This window comes from Canis aureus, chromosome 13 (genome assembly GCF_053574225.1).
Source record: "Canis aureus isolate CA01 chromosome 13, VMU_Caureus_v.1.0, whole genome shotgun sequence".
Taxonomy (NCBI): domain Eukaryota; kingdom Metazoa; phylum Chordata; class Mammalia; order Carnivora; family Canidae; genus Canis; species Canis aureus.
The window spans coordinates 69,306,013-69,328,795 of record NC_135623.1 but is presented as its reverse complement, the minus strand read 5'-3'; the positions used below and the strand labels follow the sequence as shown (position 1 = coordinate 69,328,795).

The following is a 22,783-nucleotide window of genomic DNA, read 5'->3' as shown; positions in this document are numbered from 1 at the left end:
TGAATTTTTGGAAGACACAAACATTTATTTATTTATTTATTTATTTATTTATTTATTTATTTATAGATTGTATTTATTTATTCATGAAACACACACACAGGCAGAGGGAGAAGCAGGTTCCCTGCAGGGGGCCTGAGGCAAGATTTGAACCCAGGACCAGGGTTCACAACCTGAGCCAAAGGCAGATGCTCAACTGTTGAGCCACCCAGGCGTCCCAGGACACAAACATTTAGTCCACAACAAATGAGAAGGCTCTTCTTTCGTTGCCCCCTTATTTAAGAACTTTTCTTTACAACGTGGTTAGTCTAAAGAGATCCATTCCATATCAGGATAATCCTATGATCTTAGTCCTTCAGACAATTGTGAATATGCTTAAGTAGGGAGGGCAATGGTGTAATTAGAATCTGGAAAATGCTCTCCCCTAACCGTTTTCTCACAAATAATTAACTTTACGAGTGTAAACTTTTTTCTAGATTCTTCTTGCATCTCACAGTGACATATCCCAGTTTTTTCATGGGAACACTAACACACAATAGAGTGGAGTTTTTATATTCAAAAAAATAATATTAACAATTTTCAAATTATTTTATCTATCATGTAAATTTCAAAGTTGAGTAACGATATACAGCAACACGTGTCCTTTTTACTTTTACCTTATTTCCCCGCGGATCAATCACGGAGTCCTCTAGAACTCACTGTGCTTCAGTTACATTATCGCTGTTCTGTATGTTCTTTTTCTTTTTTTTTTCTTTTTTTTACATGTTATTTTTCTAATCACATTCTTTTTATTTTAAATAGCTTCATAAGAAAAATATATTTCTAATATTTAGTATCAAAAAGTACTTACAGAGTTAACCTCACGGCCACTTGTGTCCACTGGTCCTGTCATGTTTGATATGGAGCCACACCTTGTAATTCCACGGCATTTCCCCCAGTCCCTGGGATTGCACTCTGCTCTAATGATTTGGGTCAGGCCCTATTGGAACCTCCTGCATTGTCGATTTGCAACCCTAAGACTCTGACTAAAGATACTTCTTGAATATTTTGGATATTTGGACAAATACTTCAGGCAACAAAAATTCCCAGAGTTTTTGGATGTGTGAGTTAGACATTTCGTGATACTAAATTGCCAGACATTGCAAACCATTAATTGGATAGGTGAGTGTTAAAGATGCAGTCCTTCAGTAAATAGCAATTAGACAGTTTCGTTTGCACCAGGGTAGAGTACAGATTAAACTGTCTAACAAAATAAGCGACCGAAAGGGCTGCATCAGAAAGTGCACCCTGGTTTGATTCAGTCATCCGAGCAACCAAGAGGTTTTAATCCAATCACACCCAGGTAGGTGGCAGCCAGCGAAAGCTTCACTGAACAATAGTCAGATCCGTACTTTGCAAAGGACTATTTGTGTGTGCGTGAGCCATGGTCGTAATTAGAAATGACAGACTGAAGGCTATGAGAGACCCATAAGGTTTACTTACCTGCCAGGGTAATTATCGCCATCACTTTACTGTAGTTCCGTTTAAGCAGCATCAATCTCCTGAAATAAGGAATATTCGAAAAAAGATTTTTAACAATTTTAATTCATAGGGGCACCCGGGTGGCTCAGTCAGTTGAGCATCCACCTGACTCCTGGCTCAGTTCAAGTCATGATCTCAGGCTCTGCGCTCAGCATGGAGTCTGCTTGGGACTCTTTCCCTCTGCTTCTCCCTCTGCTTCTCCCCCCATCCCTCGCTTAATAATGCACGTGGTCTCTAAAAAACATAAATAAATCATTACAAAAAAAACATTCTTAGTAATAAATTCTATTAACTTGTTGCTTCACCCAGTATTCTCACTGGTACTAAAAGATTTGGGCATATATAAAAGCTCTTTTTCTAGGATAGTTAAATTCTGGTGGTTATATCTAAAGTCTTTTATAGACATTTTCAATAGTATTTGAATGAAGATTTGAGAAAATGAGATCCAATTCTGCATTCTCTTTCCTATTATGACTTGTTTTTTTTTTCATTAATTTAACCTATCTGCATTGTGCAGTATTTATTACAAAAGAACATACTCCATTGATGCAGAATTGATTTTTAGTATGTAACTTTCCACGGTAAATTCATCACCTTTGATTTTTTATTGTATGCTCTGCTGCCCTGAGGTAGATTGAGAAGACTTTAAATATTCTCATGGAGAATGGAGATTTAAAAAAAAAATGCCTCAGTCTAAAAAAAGACAAAAGCAGAAGTTGGTTCTTTAAAATGCATAATTTATATACAATAAAATGCAATAATTTACAAGGTCCATCTTGATGCATTATATGAATGCAAATAATTGAATTCACATTACATCAATTCAGATCAAGATTTCCAGACAGCCCTCACACTACTTACTCTGCCCCCACTCTTCCCAGTTTCCTGCCCCCAATCCAGGCAGTCCCTGTTCTGAACTGTTCTGATTTATTTCATTTTAATTTAGTTTAGCTCATTCTATACCTTGATACAAATGGAACCACATTACACTCACACTTTCATTTATGCCATTTTTGTTTGATGTAATGATGTAATGTTTTTGAGATTCACCTAACATTATTGCATGTTTCAGGGTTTTGTTTTGTTTTGTTTTTTGTTTTTTTTTTTTTTTTTTTTTTGCTTCACTGCTGAGAAGAAATCTCTTTGTGGGACCACAATCACCCATTGATGGATATTTGGGTTAGCTCTTCTAACTAAATATGCATGGAGGCTTTGGTCGTAGTTTCTTTGTGAACATTCAAAATAGTCTCTTGGATGAACTCAAAGATGCAGTATTGCTTAATTATATAACAAACTGCCAAAAAATTCTCCAAAGAGATTGCACAAGGTATCAATTTACCGTCTCTTCTCCCTTAGTTCACTTTTTGTTGTCTGTGCTGTAGTAATAGAACCGGCTCCTGGAAGCATGTCCTGTAACAAACAGAACGCTGAGCTTTGTTGGTCCAGGGCACTGCAAGGGCCCCGCAGAGTGAAGACTTCCCCTTCTGGTCTGGAGCACCTCCTACTTCAGTGGTGCGTGCAGGAGAGACATGCAGGGGTGCCCACCACGGATCGTGACTAGTGTGTTCAGTCCCATGGCAAGCTCACGTGCTGGTTTTGTGGGAACTGGGCACCTCAGGTGTTGCACTCGCACATGGACCCCCCAATGCCCCAACTCCCCCGTTCACGTACTTGGTAGCTTTACCCACTTGCATACTGGAGGGGTGTTGTCTGCTTGCCAGTCCCGGCTGTGATCCCCTTCCTTCCAGCCTCTGTCCTCCTACACCAGACAGGTGGGAATAGGTGCCGTGGTGCCTACTTTGCCAGTGACTATGGGCCAGCGGGCTCTGGCCCTGTCAACCAAGTAGACATCTGAGCTGTCCCATGCACTGCAGCCTTCTCCAAGAACTGAATCCCAAATTCGGGGAGGAAGCACACCTTTCTAGTTTGGCTCTTTCGTTGATACTCTGTCTCATTATTATTCTTTACTCCTTTGCAGTAATTCTGGTATAAGTATTCATCCCTTGTTTGAAACTTTCCCTATTTGAGTTATTATGTCTTTTGTCTCCTAACTGGACCTTTGCCTAATAACAATGATGCAACCATTGTAAACTCCCACCAGCCACGTGTCAGGGTTAGTTGACCTACATTCTTGCCAAAACTTCTGTGTTCCAGTTTTTGACTTTAACATTTCTTCCAGTGGTGAAGTGGCAATTTACTCTACTTTTAATTTTATATCGAATAGATGATTTCAGGGGAATATCTCCCGATTCACCCCCCAAGGTTTAGTGGCCATTGATACAATTCCTTTTTTATATATATGCATCTCTGTGTGTGTGCACCCAGGTGTGTAAACGATCTAATGGTAGCAGTGCTGGACACAGCTTTCAGAGGAAACAAATCTGTGCTTAGAAGTCTTGTTTTGGTCTTTTCAGTATTAGCTTCATTGTTCTTTAGAAGGAGTTTATGTAGAAATTATTATTTTTACTTCTAAGGCAAAAATAGAAGAGTAAACTTTGTTTAGGAAAACAGCAGGTTTAGAGTCAGTGGCTTTTATTGGACAGAGGTAATTCTGTGCCTTAATAGAGACGTGAGAAAAACAGAGCATCACTTCATGGGCTGCATATCCTCCCATGGGGTGGTTGGAAAAGCTGTAGAGCAAATTAGAAAGAATTTTTTAGGATCTTAATAGCTATCGATAAAAATACAAATGATAATGCCAAATAGGGTGCTTTCAGTAAGTCTGGAGATATATAAGACACTGAACATACATTCACACACAGTCATGTAAACATTTTTTTTCCAACTCAGTGCTAATGTTTAAAAATATTTCTTCCTTTTTACATAACAGCTCCCAAGTAAGTTAAAACACACAATCATAGAATATGTCATTTTGTATTTTAGAATTTGCCTAATTTCTTTAATTTCTAGACGAAGGGATTGGGATATAGACATCATCAAGGAACTACAGGTAAACATTATTTCGATAAACCAAGACATTTCCCTATTTGAAGGGACTTTATTTTTATGATTCTATTTTATGCATCCTCTTAGGGAGTATTAACTGACTCATAGATACATTTAGTATCTTAGTTTAGATATTAGAAAGAAAATCCTAAACATAAATTTTTATGATAGGGATTTGGTATCATCATTTTATGTATCAAATAATGTTTTGAAGACAGAAACATATTTTTTACTATAGGAAATAGTAAAAAAATAATAGTTTTTTACAAATAATCAAGTATTCTGGAACACATCTCTTATATAAAAGAAACCCTATGAACATTTATCACTCTAAGAAGTTTGAAAGATGATATGATATGTTGACCATGTAAAAGAATGATGACAGAAGAGAGTGATATTTTTAAATTGTCCTCAAGGGATCCCTGGGTGGCGCAGCGGTTTGGCGCCTGCCTTTGGCCCAGGGCGCGATTCTGGAGACCCGGGATCGAATCCCACATCGGGCTCCTGGTGCATGGAGCCTGCTTCTCCCTCTGCCTGTGTCTCTGCCTCTCTCTCTTTCTCTCTGTGTGACTATCATAAATAAATAAAAATAAAAAAATAAATTAAAAAAATTGTCCTCAATGCTTTAATATGAGAGTAGAATGACTGGTGGATGAAATTCTGTCTTGTGATAGTATCTAGAGTTTTTATTAACTTTGGGTGATCAGTGTAGTCGTCAGTTGCATGTCATACGAGTGTAACATAGGATATGATTGAAATAAACAATGATATTTTGATGTATATTTATAACAAAATAAATTAATCCAGCTGTCACGCCAAAACCTACTAATTGTGTAGACTTCCACATTTAATGTGTGTAATGGGGAGACCAGAGTTAGTGTGGACGGATTTTATGGAACTAAAGTATTATTAAGGTTTAAAACTAAGAAAAGTCATTCCAAAGACTTGCAGCCACATTTAATCACATTTAGCACCACAAAATTGGCTGTCAAAAGTCTAATTAACTATCAGGCATTAGTTCTATTTTCCATGCCGCTCACTTGCACAGCCTTTCATTATAACATCTGGCAAGTTTTAAAAAATTCCCTAGAAAACGACTTCTTCCTAGAGTTTTACAGCATAGAGTTTTAGTGAAGCGAATTGTTAAAACAGCAACAAAAGCATATTCAGTGCTTCCTTGTTGGACTGTGAAAGTTTTTAAAACGTGTTTGAGTCACTGGTCACTTCATTTTATGTAAAAACACACAATTAAGCTTAAAGGGATATCTCACCAACTGAATGCTGATGTGTACTTTGATTTCACTATTTAGTGATGCAATTTTTCCAAAATCGAAACCCAGCCTTCAATGGCACATGATGAATGTTTAACTTAGATTTGTTTTCTTGATTTTTTTTTTCAAATGGTTGAAGTGTTCCTTCATTACCTAAGTATACTTATTTACTAGTTGAAATGCAAAGAGAAGGACATTTTTGCTTATGCGTTTGCTATAATAGTTGGAGATAAGCATTTCACAACATGAAGTTTTGATGGTAAGAAAATATTATAACATCCAGGGAGTAAAGGCTGACTGCTTACAGACTACTGCAGATGAAAAATAGACTTAGTCACTAGTGGCAACTGCTGGCAAAATAACACGACATAATATTTTTTTATTGTGGCTAGAAAAAAAGTAATTATCAAGTAAGAATTCCAGACACAGATAAATTATTGTTTAAAAGTAATTGAGGGGGAATGAATGAATGAATGAATGAGTAAATAAATAAATGTAATCGAGGGGCGTGTGCGGGCCTCAGTCATTAAGTGTCTGCTTTTGGCTCCGGTCATGATCCCAGGGTCCAGGCATCCAGCCCTGTGTCAGGCTCTGGCCTCTGCTTCTCCTTCGCTCACACTCTCCCTCTCTCACTGTCTTTCTCAAATAAAAAATTAAATCTTTATCTACATTTTCAAAAAATTAAAATTATTGGGAAATAAAGGTACATTCAGAAAAACACATAAAAGCATAAACTGGAAGAAATATAAAACGATAGACTTCTACTTCCACGTATAAAATTACACGAGAGAACCCAAAAGGAAGTGTGAATCACAAGACACAATGACGGGCAAATAACCTGTTAGATTTGATGATTTTAAATGAGATAATGACTAAATGAGATAATAATTGAAATAGCGACTACTTTGCAGAGGTTGGATGGTAAAGTGAAGTGTAACTCATGGAAAATCATGCGGAAGTTGAATGTTAAAGATTGGATGTGAACACGTTCTAAGACCTTGGTACTTCTCTGGAGGAGGAGGGCCTGCTTATTACAGGGCGAATCCCCTCCAGTGATGCCAGTTGCATGTAAGTATCTCAAGGAAATTAGTAAAAGAGATTCCATAACTTCCAAACAGCAGAAGGAAAAGGGCGCTAAATAAAATATAATTAATACACTATGAAGCAGGAGAGACGAAAGAAAAGCAAAGAAGAAAAGAAACATTGCAAGATAGAAAGCGTGAAATAAAATGATAGAAAAGAGTACAATTACCTAAAAAGTCCCGTTTGAAACAGAGGAAGAGCTAGATTACCTTATGTTGGGTTTTTGAATCCATCTAAGGGATCATAAGAGCATCCTTAAAATATAAAAATTAAGAATTAAAAATAAAGGAATTCAGATAAAAGTTCTCCAATTACTAACCAAAAGAAATTTAGTTACAGCAATATTTTATCAGAAAAAGTCCAAAGTGGCGGAAGTGAGGAGCTAGACATTCATTTGATTCATTTGATTGATTCAGCTGTGGTCGCCTCAGTACCTATTCCAAGAGATCAATGCTTGACTTCGACCTTCTCAAAATCATATATTTTTTTTTCCTGCTCCATAGGCAGGTTGTTCCATGCCCATGTCCACACTCAGTCCCTTTCTCTCCTGGATGATCGTACGTCTCCTGGTCTAGACCAAATACTCTTCAGAGCGTAATGAAAATTCTGTGAGTGATCGCCGGACCATACGAGCCCATTTATGTCACTCTCCTGGTTGGAATCACTCGGTGGCAGGGCTTTCCCTCTGCGGGGGCAGCGACTCCACGAGGGGGTCCCTGCAGCTACCTCCCCAGCCGAGCCCCGCAGTACTTGCGGGCCACATGCACCGCTTCAGTCCTCAGCCACCTGTCCTCCCAGGGATGGGGCACCCTCCTTACGCTTGTATGCACTTCAGACCGTCGCCTTCTATGGGGGGTGCTTTGCTCGCTGTACATGTTTCAAAACCTACCTAAGTTCGCATTCACTCTAATTATCGCCCATCCACCCTATAGGACTCCTTCAGCTGTGTGTGGATATGTGGTTTCACGTGGCTAAATACATTGTACTCGTGTACGTTTGTATCCTAATTTTTTTCTTACATGTCTCTTTTCCAATTAACATGGTGAGTCTGTTGAGGACAGGAACCATTCCACGTAGGATAGCTGGTGCCAAAAATGTATGCTGAAATCTAATTAACATGTTTTTTTTTAATTTTTTTTAATTATTTTTTTAAATTTTTTTTTCTAATTAACATGTTTTGAAAGAGGAATGTGAATTTCGAGATCATCTACTCCAAAAGGTCGATTTTTCTAAAGATGTTATTTGTTTATTCATGAGAGAGTGAGAGGCAGAGACACAGGCAGAGGCAGAGGGAGAAGCAGGCTCCATGCAGGGAGCCCGACGTGGGATTCGATCCCAGGTCTCCAGGATCATGCCCTGGGCCCAAGGCAGACACTCAACTGCTGAGCCACCCAGGGATCCCCCAAAAGGTCGATTTTATAGGTGAACCTATCCGGCTATATAGAGATTACTAGTGGTTTTTTTTTTAATTTTTATTTATTTATGATAGTCACAGAGAGAGAGAGAGAGAGGCAGAGACATAGGCAGAGGGAGAAGCAGGCTCCAGGCACCGGGAGCCCGACGTGGGATTCGATCCTGGGTCTCCAGGATCGTGCCCTCGGCCAAAGGCAGGCGCCAAACTGCTGCGCCATCCAGGGATCCCAGATTACTAGTTTTTACTACATTTATCTTTGAAAAATTTGAATCAATATGGAGAAGGCTAAGTTTTCATTATATTTGTCAATTGTCTAAGAAATCTATTCTTTGGCACTGGCTTAGCTAAGGTAACCGGTTCATCCTTAATCCCACTAAAAATAAAATGCAGAATTATTTAAGAGCGCGTTAGCCTAGAATCATTGAGACTTAATCTTCTAAAAATCTAGGCTTTTTGTGGATAAACATTGCTAAATTCCAGAAGTGAGTTTGTGCAGCTTAGGGGCTCTGCTCCTCCTTGTTAAAGATTATTCCATTCTTGATGCTAACAGTCATACCTATTTCAACCCGGCCTCTGCATTGTGTGTCCTTACTTTTCAGTTCCACTTATGCAAGGACCTGTCCTCAAGGATTAGCTCTTGTTTAGCTGACGTGCCTGTCTACACTCACATTCGCTTTCTGCTTTCAGTCCCCCTTGTTGGCTCAGGGGCTTCCACTGTCAGCAGCGGGGCAGGCTGGACACGTGCTAGGTGACCTGGGCTAGCAATGAGTCGGGGGTTGTGGTCAAAGAGTGAGGGAAATCCTCTATCACAAATGAAATGAAACCACATCACAACTGAAAGCATAAGGCAATTGTTCGGAATTCAGACTGCCTGTTTTTGTTTTTGTTTTTTTGAAATGAAGCAAAACCAAAACCAGTCTTAGTTAGGTCCCCAGGTTCATTGGCATCACTCAGAAAGACGATGAAGGACTAAGACAGAAAGAACACGGCCGGAGGAACTCAAGTGTGCTAGCTGGAGTCTTTCTAGGGATCATTTTACTGGATGCTTGAGAAAAACTTAAATATGATAATACAGAAGAGGATAGGAGATGTTAATTTGCAAAAGATGGGAAGAAGAGGATAGGAACAGAGGGAGGTGCTGAATTTACGCCAGGCTTTTTTTTTTTTTTTTTTTAATGCCAGGCTTTTTAAAAATACAAGATTGCTTCTAATCCATGGGCTTCAGCCAAGAGGATGATGGCTGCATGATTGTTGTGATTTCAAGAATAAAATCCCAAGCATCTGTATTTACAGTGTGTGATGTTTTATAATTTTTAAACTGCCAACAATGTAAATTCTACTCAAAAATACAGATGGTTAAAATTACATGCACGGTTAAAAGATCTCTTCCTTATGGCAGATCCTATGTATCTGATTCTTCATGTTCACTTTCTATTATATTTTCCGTCTCCTGACAAATACTACTACTCTTTTACTTGATCATTGAGGTAGAATTTTACGTAAAATTTTATTAAATTAAGTTTCCTGTACTATATTTGTTCTGATGATTTCCATCTCATACACTGACTTTTGAGTTCTGGCTACTTTTATTAAGTAGATATAATGTAAAAGGTGTCATGGAACTTTAGAAAATTATTTAATGTAAGCTGCATAAGGTAAATAAAATCAGAAGAAACAAGTAAAGGTAACTATTAATTGCCTGCATTCGGTGGCTAACCACGATAGTTTCACATGCACCACACTATTTTATTTTGAAACAAAAACACTAAAAAAATTTAAAAATAAAAAAAAAGAAACAAAAACACTCCCTTTTCAGAATAATATGTCCCAGATTACATATATTTGAAAATGAGTATAGGACATACGAATATAAGGTTTATTGTTTTTAGCCAGAATTGTTTAATTTTAATCAATATTTAAAAGTAAAGTAACAATTAAAAATCAAAATAGACTAAGGATTTTAGAAATAGCACAAAGCATTTTAATGCCTTCTAACTTACCGTATGTTTTTATTTTATGTTGTCTAACAAGAAATCATGCAGGTCTAAAGTGCAATCGTTTCATGGTACAGTTTTCTAGTTACTGATGGTTTAAACTGTGAGAGTATAATGAGAATGTTCCAGCAACTTGCATTTGCATGGTAAACAAAGGATGCTCAACATTTCATAGAGAATAAAATAACTAATATAGCTTATCTTAAATTTTGAGATTACTCAGAAACTGATCTAAATCATTGGCTGTTAAATTTTTTTCTTAGTATAGAGGAAACTGAAGCATTTATGTTCCAAATGGATGCATTTATTATATTAACTATTTTATTATGGTATAATATGTCTGCTATGAAGATGTCATCAACTATAGGTGTTAAACTATTTTTAACTTTAAACCTCATGAGTACTTGAAATCTCAAGAGTTTTGTAGAAATATGTATTTTTGAAAAAAAATATGTGAGTTTTTAAAATATTTATTTTAGAGAGAGAGATAGAGAATGGGGGGGAGGGGATAGGATCTCAAGCAGACTCCCTACTGAGTGTGGAGCTTGACACAGGGCTTGATCCCACGACCCCAAGATCATGACTTGAGCTGAAATCAAGAGATGGACGCTCAACCTACTGAGCCACGGAGGTGCCCCCAAATAAGTGTTTGTATATATATGCATTTATATATGTAATTTATGACTATTTTATTGAAAGTGGTTTTATTTATTGTTTATCAAAATGTATTGACTTTAGTTAGATTATTGACTTAACACATTCATAAACTAAACTCATTAACACTGAATTTGATTTGTACACCAGATGTTAGCTCTAGTTTACTGTAGGTTTAAGATTTGAAAAGATTGGCCCAAATCCACATTTGAAAAGATTGGCCCAAATCCACTTCTTCATATTCTAAATACACATTTTTGGGGGACACCTTGGCTCTATTTTTCTACATGCATTAGAATTTTATTTTCAGTTTCCATCTTGCATTATGTTTTTATTTTTTCCAATTGTAACATGTACCCAAAGTGGACACTCAGTGCCTCTTTCTTTCTTTCTTTCTTTCTTTCTTTCTTTCTTTCTTTCTTTCTTCCTTCCTTCCTTCCTTCCTTCCTTCCTTCCTTCCTTCCTTTCTTTCTTTCTTTCTTTCTTTCTTTCTTTCTTTCTTCTTTCTTTCTTCTTTCTTTCTTTCTCTCTCTCTTTCTTTCTTTCTTTCTTTCTTTCTTTCTTTCTTTCTTTCTCTTTCTTTCTTTCTTTCTTTCTTTCTTTCTTTCTTTCTTCTTTCTTTCTCTTTCTTTCTTTCTAATTTCTTTCTTTCTTTCTTTCTTTCTTTCTTTCTTTCTTTCTTTCTTTCTTCTTTCTTTCTTTCTTTCTTTCTTTTTCTTTCTTTCCCTCTTTCTTATTTGTGCCAACTCTCTCCCTGGCTTTACACCCACAAGGTGTCACCAAACACCACCCATAGTGATTACCAATGGCAGCATTATTTGGAATAAACAAAAGGCAGAAGCAACCAAAATTCCCCTTAACTAGTAAATGGATAAATAAAATATGTCTTGGAATACAATGGAATGATACTCAGCAATACGAAGGAATGAAGTAGTGATGCATGCCAGGACATGGTTGGACCTTGAAACTGTTGCCCCAAACAAAGGAAGCCAGTCACAGAAGACCACATACTGTATAATTTTATTGACATAAAATGTTTGGAATGGGCAAATCTGTGGAGGCAGAAACTAGATTAGTAGATGCTACTGTTAGAGGTTGTGAGGGAGGTGAGGGAGTTGGGGTCGAAAGATGATAACTAAAGTGCGTCATTTCTTTAGGCAATAAAAATGTTCTAAAATTGTGATAATAGTTTCACAGCTGTGAATATAGTGAAAACCACTGAATTTTAAACATTAAAAGAATGAACTGTACGCAAATTATATCTTAATAAAACTGTTATTTAAAATGTCACCAAGGAGTCGCACAGTCTTTGTGTTGGCATCCACCGAGACCGTCCTTGTCTAGAGAAATGGTGGTTCAAACATCAGGCACAATTTAAAAATGAAAACACAGTGTCTCAGTTATTATCATGATTTACTCAGCCAGTCCCTAGTACAGCTGTAGACATTCCTTGCATATCCAAAGACTCATTAATGCCCACTAACATCTTTTGGGTTTAATTCTTTATCTCTACCCATCTGCATCTATCTAGGGAAAGCATAAGTAGGAATTACAATTCTCCACTGACAGATGTATTACAGTAACGCACCCCAACTTTATTTCTGCACCTTGCTGCTTGGAAAACAGTAACAACTAGAGAAAATTTTGCTCTTAAAGTTTGTTTTGACTACACATTTTTTGGTCATAGAGGTGTGTGTATTTCAGCTTCCAAATAGAATAAGTAAGACTAAGCTGCAGCCATCCATTAACTCTGAGTTATGTGAGTAGAAATAGAAGTATTTCTTAAGAGAGGGAGAATGTGAAGAAAATTTAGAGCTAAACTGCTATGTAAATTTCTTGATCAAATTGTTTGATGGGATTAGATGCCTCCATTTTTCAGAAGCATATCTTAATATTTTCCAAACAATTTTTTTTTAGCTTTAGATCCAGCTAAAGATCCATGCCTGAAGATGAAATGTAGTCGCCATAAAGTATGCATTGCTCAAGATTCTCAGACTGCAGTCTGCATTAGTCACCGGAGGCTTACACACAGGTAAACATTATTAAATTAAATTCCAGTGATTGAACAGTACTCCTTACTATGAATAACTACAGAGTGTAAATATTTGGCAACGTCTGCTAAGCTTTTAGCCAGAGTTTTATTAAAACAATTTCGGAAGTTTGGTTACTACAGCTGTGATTCACTTGGGTTAAACATTGTAATCTATCAGAAATACTATGGATTATAGAATTTGTGGATTATAGAATTTAATTTATATTTTATTAAATAAAGAGGATTTTGTGAAGATTGGATTAAGGTGTTACATATGCATAGTTATACTTTTTCCATTTTAAGGAATAAGTACAATTTTGGTGCCTTCTAAATGTTTATGTTTGTGCCTTTCAAACATCATATTTTCTTCAGGGAAGAATTAGAAACAAGGTTAAAGGGGAAAAAATAAGGGACGCTCATAAAAAAAGGAAATGAAAGTCACAAGATAGAAACATGGACTTAGAACCCGTAAGGACGTTGTCCTCTAAGGAAACGCTCATACTGGTGGAGTCCTTGTAGTCTGGAAGCTGATGCAACATTTCAAAAGAAGAAAGGGTTTAATTTAATTTTTTTTGGAATGATATCACTACTTCTGTCAGATAGGCTCTATTTTGAGAAGAATCAGTAACTCAGAAGTAGCTGTGTAGTTTCATGCTGAGTCCTGAAGATTGAAGCATGTCACAACCAAAAGTGAAATCACTGGGTAACTGACTGAAGCAAACAGGTATATTCATTCCCTTTATTACTTTTAGAAGAATTCTTTTTATGCAAGCACTCTTTTTTGTGTGTGATATTGGGGCTGCATTGCTTTTACATCCAATGAGCAAGGGAATTTCACTCTTCGAATATGTTCAGAGATTGATTGCATTTTGACTTCAGTGTACTCATTCTAAAGTTTATTATTCAAACATACCGACAGAGAATAAAAACATTAGAGAATAAGAATGGAAGTAACATTTCTAGAAAATGGCAAAATTTAAGTTCTGTTGACTTTTCTTGTTGATATAAAAACATACATGCCTAAAACCCTTTATTACATGCTGAATGAAGTAGAAGAAGAGTTTATTAATTAATGTCATATCTACAGTAGCAGATTTCAAGTACCAAGGCAAGCTGATGCAGCCAAGATAAAGAGCTTAGGAATGAGTTCACTTGGGACAAAAGAATGATGGCATACCGATAATGTACTGCAGAAGTAAGAGAGAGGAAGAAAAAGGGCAACAGTCTAGGACATAGTGTTGATATAAAATCGATGTACTGTGGGAGGGCACAGAACTGGAAAGCAGAGTTATCAGCAATACATACCCCCACTCAATCATGTCCTCTACGCTAATTTTATCAAGGGATACCAAAACTCTGAGCCAAAATTTTATTTTTTCTATTTATTTCCTTAGGATTCCAAAAAGCTTCCTAATTTCTTGGACTCATATTAATTAAACATAAAAAAATTTAAATATGAATGTGCAAATGTATATAGGGCCGAGATGAGGAAGAGTTGCTTTTACTTGAGGAATCAATAGGAGGATGGCATTGAAATGAACTCCTGTATAATCCCTCACCTAAATTGGAGAGATTTAGCTACTTCATTTCATATAAAAGCAAAAACTGTTTTATCACAAGTTTCAGAGACCCTGGGAAAGACCTTCATCTACCCACATTTAACACCTCATTGCTCATTTCACCCCTGGCCCCCTGAACCAAATCAAAGAGCAAGTAAAGACCTCACAGTCAATCTGATGCCTGGGGCAGAGACTCTTTCCTTTTCACAATTGCTTAACACAAGCTTGGAGAGATAAAGTAACTGATTCAAGATCACAGAGCTGGGAATTTTCAGAGCATTGATTCCAATCTATATTTACTGACACCAAAATCTATGCTTTTTACAACTATGCTGTCTCACTTCTTCTCTAACTTATTAAACAAACATGCAACTACAGACAAAAAGAAACTTCCTTAACATGATAAAGGCTTAGAACCAATAGCTAGGATATTTCTTAATATAAACAGGTGAAGTGTCTTGAATAGAGAATCATTGCCAGTTCTGCCCTTGGTATAGTGGGGGGGCTGGGGCAGTAGGGGAGATGACTATGTTTTAAGTAAGTGGACTTTGAAGTGTTTTATGTAAGTAGTATTTAGCCCCGCTCTATTTCTGATAGACACTATTATAAAATTTGCACTCAATACACACTATATTCAATAAATAAATAACCAGTTTCCAAAGAATTGATTTTAAGATTAATATTTGATATGCTTTATTTGCCTTGAGGATGTTGGTACATAGTGAATGTTTATACAACACTTAGGGAAGGAGAGTCTTGCCAACCAGTTTGATCAATAAAGGTGGCTAATGTAAATAAAGCAGGTCTTAAATCTGGGGATTGTTTGTGTGATATGGGGATGAGGTACAGAAAACAAGGAAAACAGGTTTAATTCACTAGTTTGGCCACTTACATAGTGTAGATTTGAAAACACTACTGTTTTTATTTAAAGGAACAACTTATTCTTTTTCTTTTTCTTTTTTTTTTTTCTTTTCTTGATCTCATAAAAGAGAAAATGGAATTTCCTATTTGCTTAGATAGGGAGAATCATATATTTCAAAGAGTTTCTCCTAATTCCCCCTCCCCTCCCAAAGTAGATGATACATCTGTTTTTCCATTACCTTAGAACCTTGACGTTTTCATTTTAAAATACTCATTGGATTTGTAATACATTATCTAACATTAGTCTCCTTCAACTGACAGGAAGTTTCATGAAGATAGTCTAGTCTTATTTACTACTTTCTACTCAACTTGACATACTGGCTAGTATATATTTTCTTTGAAGAATGAATTAAAGTAGCTTTTATTTTTTAATGCTTAGAGAAGAAAATTGAGTAGTTTGATCAATTGAAATGATCAACCTAGATAATCTAAGTCTGAAGTTTTTTGCATTTGTGCTTTGTGCTTATTGGTCGAAGATATTCTTAGAAGGCAATAGGAGTCAATCAAAAAATATCTTTTTTTTTAATGATTTTATTTATTCATTCATGAGAGACACAAAGAGAGATGCAGAGACATAGGCAGAGGGAGAAGCAGGCTCCCTGCAGGGCCCGTAATGCAGGACTTGATCCCAGGACCCCAGGATCATGACCTGAAGCAAAGGAGACACTCAATCACTGAGCCACCAAGGCACCCCTCAACAAATATCTTTAAATAAATTAATTGAAAAAGAAGCAATGTGGCAGTGTCGGAAAATCCTGGACTTACCTCCTCCTCTCGTGAACACAACAAATTTACAACTACATGTGGATTGATTTCCTCTGAAAAGACCTAAAAACTGAATGAACAGAGCCTCTACAGCAAAGGAGAAAAAGGCACATTGAGGGAAAAAGAAAAAACAACAACAGGAACAGGAACAGCAATCCATAATCAGGATGGATCTCAAAAATACAGAACTTTTCCCTAAGAAGTGAAGAGTCTATGCTCTACATCATGTACTCCAAACCCTAGATCCTTCACAGGACAAATGGGGGTCCAAAATGCCTTACTTTGTAAACCAATGGGAATTACATACAGGAAAGCCATAGAACTGTAGGGAACAGAGAACACGCTCTTAAGGGGCCTGTGCACAGAGTCACTTACCCCGGGACCCAGCACAAAATCAGCTGCTTGAAAAGTATCTAGAACATATCTGAAGGAGATGCAATTACTGATCTTAAAGTATCTTCTGGAAAGACAAGAACTTATTGGGACTCTCTCTCTGGGGACAAAGGTATTGTCAAGTGCCATTTTTGCAAATTCATTGCAGATTCAGTCACTGAGGGTATCATCTTGGAACTCTCCCTCTAGCATGTTAGCACTAGAGGGTGTGCTCTCCTGAGGGCCCCACCAACTCTCATTGCTGCAGCCATACATCACATGTGAGAGCCATGCCCACCCCTGTTCCACACATGCTACAACTGGGCAAGGTGAGATCCCTGTCCACTTCCATCCTACAGCTGCAGCCTCACAATAGCAGGTGGATGCACTCAGCTCACATAGGGGATGAGTCTGGCTGCCAGGGAAGAGAGCACTTCTGAGCCCCGCAGGATATCTCCTACATTAGGCCACTTCTTTAAGATGGGAAGAGGTAGCTGATTTGCCTAATATATAGAAACAAACACAGAGAGTCAGGCAAAAATGAGGAATGACTTTTCCAAACAGACAAAAAAAAAAAAAACAAAAAACTCAGACAACTCAGATAAAGACTTTAATGAAATAGAGATAAACATTTTACCTGACAAAAAGTTCAAAGTAATGGTCATAAAATGCTCTCTGAACTAAGAAGAAAAATGGATGAACACAGTGAGAACTTCAACAGAGATGGAAAACATCAGGAAGTGCCAAACAAAAAAAATTACAAAGCTGAAGAATATGATAACTAAACTAAAAAGTTATCTTAGAGTGGCTCAACAGGAGACTGGATGAAGCAGAAGAATGGATCAGTGAGCTGGAAAACAAATCAACAGAACTCACCCAGATAAAGCAGCAGAAAGAAAACATAATTTTAAAAAGTAAAGATATTTTAAAAGGCCTTTGAGAAAGAATAAAGCAGAATTACACTTGCATTATAGGGGTGTAGGAAAGAGAAGAGAGAGAAAAGGCGAGAAAACTCATCTGAAAAAACTATGACAGAAAACTTCCCTAATCCAGGAAAGAAAATAGACATACAAGTCCAAGAGGCCCAGAGAGTTCTAAACAAGATGAACATAAAGAGAGCCACACTAAGACACATTATAGTTAAAATTTAAAAATTTTTTAAATATATAGAGAGAAAATCTTAAAAGCAAGAGAAAAATAGCTTGTTACATATAAGGGAAACACATAATGCTATCAGCAAATTTTCAACACAAACTTTGCTTGCTAGAGGGAGTGGCGTGATATTTTCAAAGTACTGAAAGAAAAAAAATAAACAACTTTCAACCAAGAATTCTTTACTCTGCAAGGTTATCATTCAGAATTGAAGGGGAAAATAAGAGTTTTCCAGACAAGCAAAAATTGAAGTTCATCATCACTAAACCAGCCTTATAAGAAATGTTAAAGGGACTTCCATGAGCAGAAAAGAAACATCACTAACTAATCACAAGAAAACATATGAAAGTAAAACATCTCACTGGAAAAGGTAAATATATGGTAAAGATAGTGAATCCATCAATTATTAAACAATTAAACAACGACAATTACAGATAAAAGTAGTAAAATTAACTAAAACTAAGTTAATTAAGAGATATATAATATAAAAAGGTCAATTTAAGCAATTGTACACACATGGGATGTCATATGTGAACCTCATAGTAACCACAAGGCAAGAATGTATAGTACAATACAAAAGAAAATGATAAAGGAATCTAAACATAACAGTAAAGAAAATCACCAAACCGCAAAGGAAGAGACAGGAGAAAAAGGAGCAGAGAGGAACTATAAGAAACAGCTAGAAGATCATTAATAAAATGGCAATAAGTGCATACCTATCAATAATTGTTATAGACATAAATGGACTAAACTCTAATCAAACAGAGTAGCCGAATGGATAAAAAACATTATCTAAAAACAAACAAACAAACAAACAAAAAAAACAAAAAACAAAAAATAAACATTATCTATATGCTGTCTACAAGAAACTAACTTTATATTTTTGTTTGTTTGTTTGTTTATTCATTTATTTATGTAATCTCTATACCAGTGTGGAGCTCATACTCATGACCCCAAGATCAAGAGTCACATGCTCTTTCAGCTGAACCAGCCACATGCCCAGAAACTCACTTTATTTTTTTATTTTTATTTATTTATTTTTTGAAACTCACTTTAGAAGTAGGGTCACACACGGTAGGAAAGAGAAGAGAAGATGGAAGGGATGGAAAGAGAAGGGATGGAAAAAGATGTTCCACTTACAAAGAAACAAAAAGAAGGCTTGTGTAGCTGTACCCATATCAGAAAAAAAATAGACTAAAATAAAGACTGTAATAACAGACAAAGAGAGTCATTACATTATGATAAAGAGGACATCCGATAAGAAGATATGACAATTTTAAATATTTATGCACTCAATATAGGAACACCTAAATATATAAAACAAATATTAATGTACTTAAAGGGAGAAATGAACAGTCATACAGTAATATTGAGATAGCTGACATCAGAATTACATCATTGCATATATTATTCAGACAAAAATGTCAATAAGGAAACATCAGACCTAAATGATACATTAGACCAGATGGACTTAATATACACAGAACATCCCATCCAAAAGCACCAGAATATATATGATTTTCAAGTTCACATGAAATATTCTCCAGAATAGATCACATATTAGAATGCAAAATAATTCTCAATAAGTTCAAGAAGGTTGAAATGATACCACAGATCTTTTCCAACTACAGTTAGATGAAACTTAAAATCAATTACAAGTTGAGAACTGGGGAAAATACATACAAATGTAGTGATTAAATAATGTACTGCTGAACAACCAATGGGTCATTGAAAAAATTGAAGGAGAAATTAAAAGATACCTAGAGACAAATGAAAACAGAAGTAGGACATAACAAAATCTAAGGGTTACAGCAAATGCAGTTCTAAGAGGGAAGTTCATAGTAATAAAGGCTTACTTAAAAAAATATTCAAGTAAACAAATCTAACTTGACACCTAAAGGAATTAGAAAAAGAAGAAAAAATGAAGGCCAAAGTTAATAGAAGGAAGTTATTAATAAGGATCAGAATAGAAATACATAAATTAGAGAATAAAAAGACAATTGTAAAGATCAGTGAACTAAGAACTGTTCTCTTTCTTTCTTTTTTCTTCTTTTTTTTTTTTTTTTTTTGGAAAGACAAAGTTGACAAAGCATTTGCTAGACTAAGAAATAAAAGAGAGAGGGTCCAAACAAAATCAGAAATAAAAAAGAAGTTACAGTTGATGCCATTGAAATACAAAAGTTCATATAAAATACAATTATATACCAACAAATTGGACAACCCAGATGAAATAGATAAATTCCTAGAAACACAGAATCCCGGGATCGCTGGGTGGCTCAGCAGTTTAGTGCCTGCCTTAGGTCCTGGGATCGAGTCCTGCGTCGGGATTCCCGCATGGAACCAACTTCTCCCTCTGCCTGTGTCTCTGCCTCTCTCTCTCTCTCTCTCTCTGTGTCTCTCATGAATAAATAAAATGTAAAAAAAAAAAAGAACATGAAACAGAGAAAGGAGAATGTGTTTGACAAACGGTGCTGAGAAAACTGGAGAGCTCATGCAAAAGAATGAAACTAGAGATGACTATCATACACCATATACAAAAATTAACTCAAAATAGATTAATGACTTGAATGTAAGAATTGAAATCATAAAATTCCCAGAAGAAAACATGGTGGAAAGTTCCTTGACATTGATCTTAGCAGTTTGTGGTTCTGACTCCAAAGGCAGGAGAAACAAAAACGAAAATAAAGAAATGAGACTCCATCAAATTGAAAAGCTTCTGCACAGCAAAGGAAATCACCATCAAAATGAAAAGGCAACCTACTACACGGAAGAAGGCTCTTGGAAGAAATTTATCCTAAAGGGATTGATGTCCAAAATGCACAAAAAAACTCACATAACTAAAAACAAAACAAAACAAAAAACTTAAAAATGGGCAGAGGACCTGAACAGACACTTTTTTTTCAAAGAAGACATTCAGTTGGCCAACAGACACATGACAAAATTTCCATCGTCACTAATTATTAGGGAAATGCAAATCAAAATCACAATGAGGTAACACCCCACCCTATTATCAAAAACACAAGAAATAACAGGTGTTAGAGAAAAGGGAGCCATTAAACACAGTGAGTGGGAATATAAATTGTTGCAGCCTCCGTGGGAAACAGTATGGAAATTCTGCAAATAGTTAAGAACATACGGAAATTGTTCAAATAATTAAGATCGACCCACCACATGATCCGTCTCTCCCACTTCTGGGTGTTTATCCGAGGAGCATGAAGACGTCTGTGTTCACTGCAGCGTTTACAACAGCCAAGGTACGGACACAGCCTAAGTGTGCACCCACGGGTGGGCGGATAAGAACAGGTGGAGCACACGCGCACACACGCGCACACTCGCGCACAGAGGAGTGTTGCTCGTCCATAGAGATGAATGGGGCCTTGCTGTTGCGACAGGACGAGTGAAATGAGGGGACGATGCTACACTTGATCTTAGCCAAAAGGCCGAGAGGCGATGAGTATGACGCTAAGTGAAAGAAGCCAGATGGCGAAAGACAGATAATGTAGGATCCACTCATATGTGGAATCTAAAAAAAAAAAAAAAAAAGGAACCAATGAATAAACAAAACAGCACAGAACCAGACGCGTGGATAGGAGAGCAGACTGCTGGTGACCTAGAGGGTGAGCGGGGTCTGCGGGGTCACGGGGGCCACCTCGACTTCGGCGTGTTGGCTCTGTGGTGTGTACAGGTACCAAGGCAGGACTTCATGAACCTGAGAGTTGCGTGGCGTATTGCCCATTTTACCTCCATAAAAATGAATGTATCGATTGTGTGAATAAGCAAATAATTGCCAACAACAACAGCAACAACAGCAAAAAGTGAGAAGGGATATAAGACTCTGAAGGAGAGGAGTGTGCCTGCCGGTTGGTTTTAGGAAACTGGTAGATCCAGGCCTTGGACTCGTAGGTCCCTGAAACAGTTGCTCGTGCCCTAAATAACCCGGCGTGGCTTTCAAAGCCGAGAAGCACCTGGTCCCTGGTCACTGGTCCCTGGTCCGGAGGCCCGGGCCGCGTCCTACACCAGCCTGAGTACCCCTGCCCGAGCCGAGGGCTGCGGAGCCTCCAGGAAGGCCGGGGGCACCGCCCTGCGCTTGGCTGTGTGGCTCCCAACGCCTTGTCCCGGGAGGAACTGGCCTCACAGGAGCGGGACAGCCACGGGCTTGCGCTGGCTTTCTTTCTTTTTCTTTTCTTTCTTTCTTTCTTTCTTTCTTTTTTTTTTTTTTTTGTTTTTTTTTTTTGTTTTCGGTGGAGACTTTCCTTTCTTTAGGTGAAACAATATAGAAATACAGAACAACAGTTTCTTTGAGAGCTGAAAGCATGTGTTGATGCCTTGCCAAGAGTTACCATATGACGGGGAAGGGGTCCAGGACAGGTCCCACGTGGAACCTGACTCCCCGAGACCTTCCACGGGTCCCGGAAATCATGCTCTGCACCCCTGAACTAAGGGCTGCCTCAGTTTCTCTCTCAAATCCTCCTGCTCTTTGTTCCCTGTGCAAGACATTTCATAACCTGGAGGACTGCCTGAGCCAAGAGTAAAGTTCACATCCTAACTCAGTCATCCGCCTCCTGGTTTCTCTTTTCTTTTCCTTCTTTTCTTTTCTTTTCTTTTCTTTTCTTTTCTTTTCTTTTCTTTTCTTTTCTTTTCTTTTCTTTTCTTTTTTCTTTTCTTTTCTTTTCTTTCTTTTCTTTTCTTCTTTTCTTTTCTTTTCTTTCTTCTTTCTTTCTTCTCTTTTCTTTTTCTTTTATTTTCTTTTCTTTCTTTTCTTTTCTTTTCTTTCTTTTTTTCTTTTCTTTTCTTTTCTTTTCTTTTTTCTTTTCTTTCTTTTCTTTTTTCTTCTTTTCTTTTCTTTTCTTTCTTTTCTTTTCTTTCTTTCTCTTCTTTTTTCTTTTTTTCTTTTCTTTTTCTTTTTTCTTTTCTTTCTTTTCTTACTTTTCTTTTTTTCTTCTTTTTTCTTTTCTTTTCTAATAAATTTATTTTTATTGGTGTTCCATTTGCCAACATATAGCATAACACCCAATGCTCATCCCCAAATGCCCCCCTCAGTGCCCATCACCCAATCACCCCCACCTCCCCACCCCCCTCCCCTTCCACTACCCTTAGTTCGT

The 22,783-nt window shown here is 37.0% G+C and overlaps 1 protein-coding gene across 3 annotated transcripts in view; it reads left to right on the top strand.

Moving 5' to 3' along the window:
* SPOCK3 (SPARC (osteonectin), cwcv and kazal like domains proteoglycan 3) overlaps positions 1 to 22,783 on the top strand; it is a 407,633-nt gene that overhangs the window by 168,036 nt on the left and 216,814 nt on the right. For all 3 annotated transcript variants that reach the window (XM_077846573.1, XM_077846575.1, XM_077846574.1), the window contains one exon: positions 12,798 to 12,912. In XM_077846573.1, the coding sequence (XP_077702699.1) occupies positions 12,798 to 12,912 (115 nt within the window). The remainder of the gene's footprint in view (positions 1 to 12,797; positions 12,913 to 22,783) is intronic.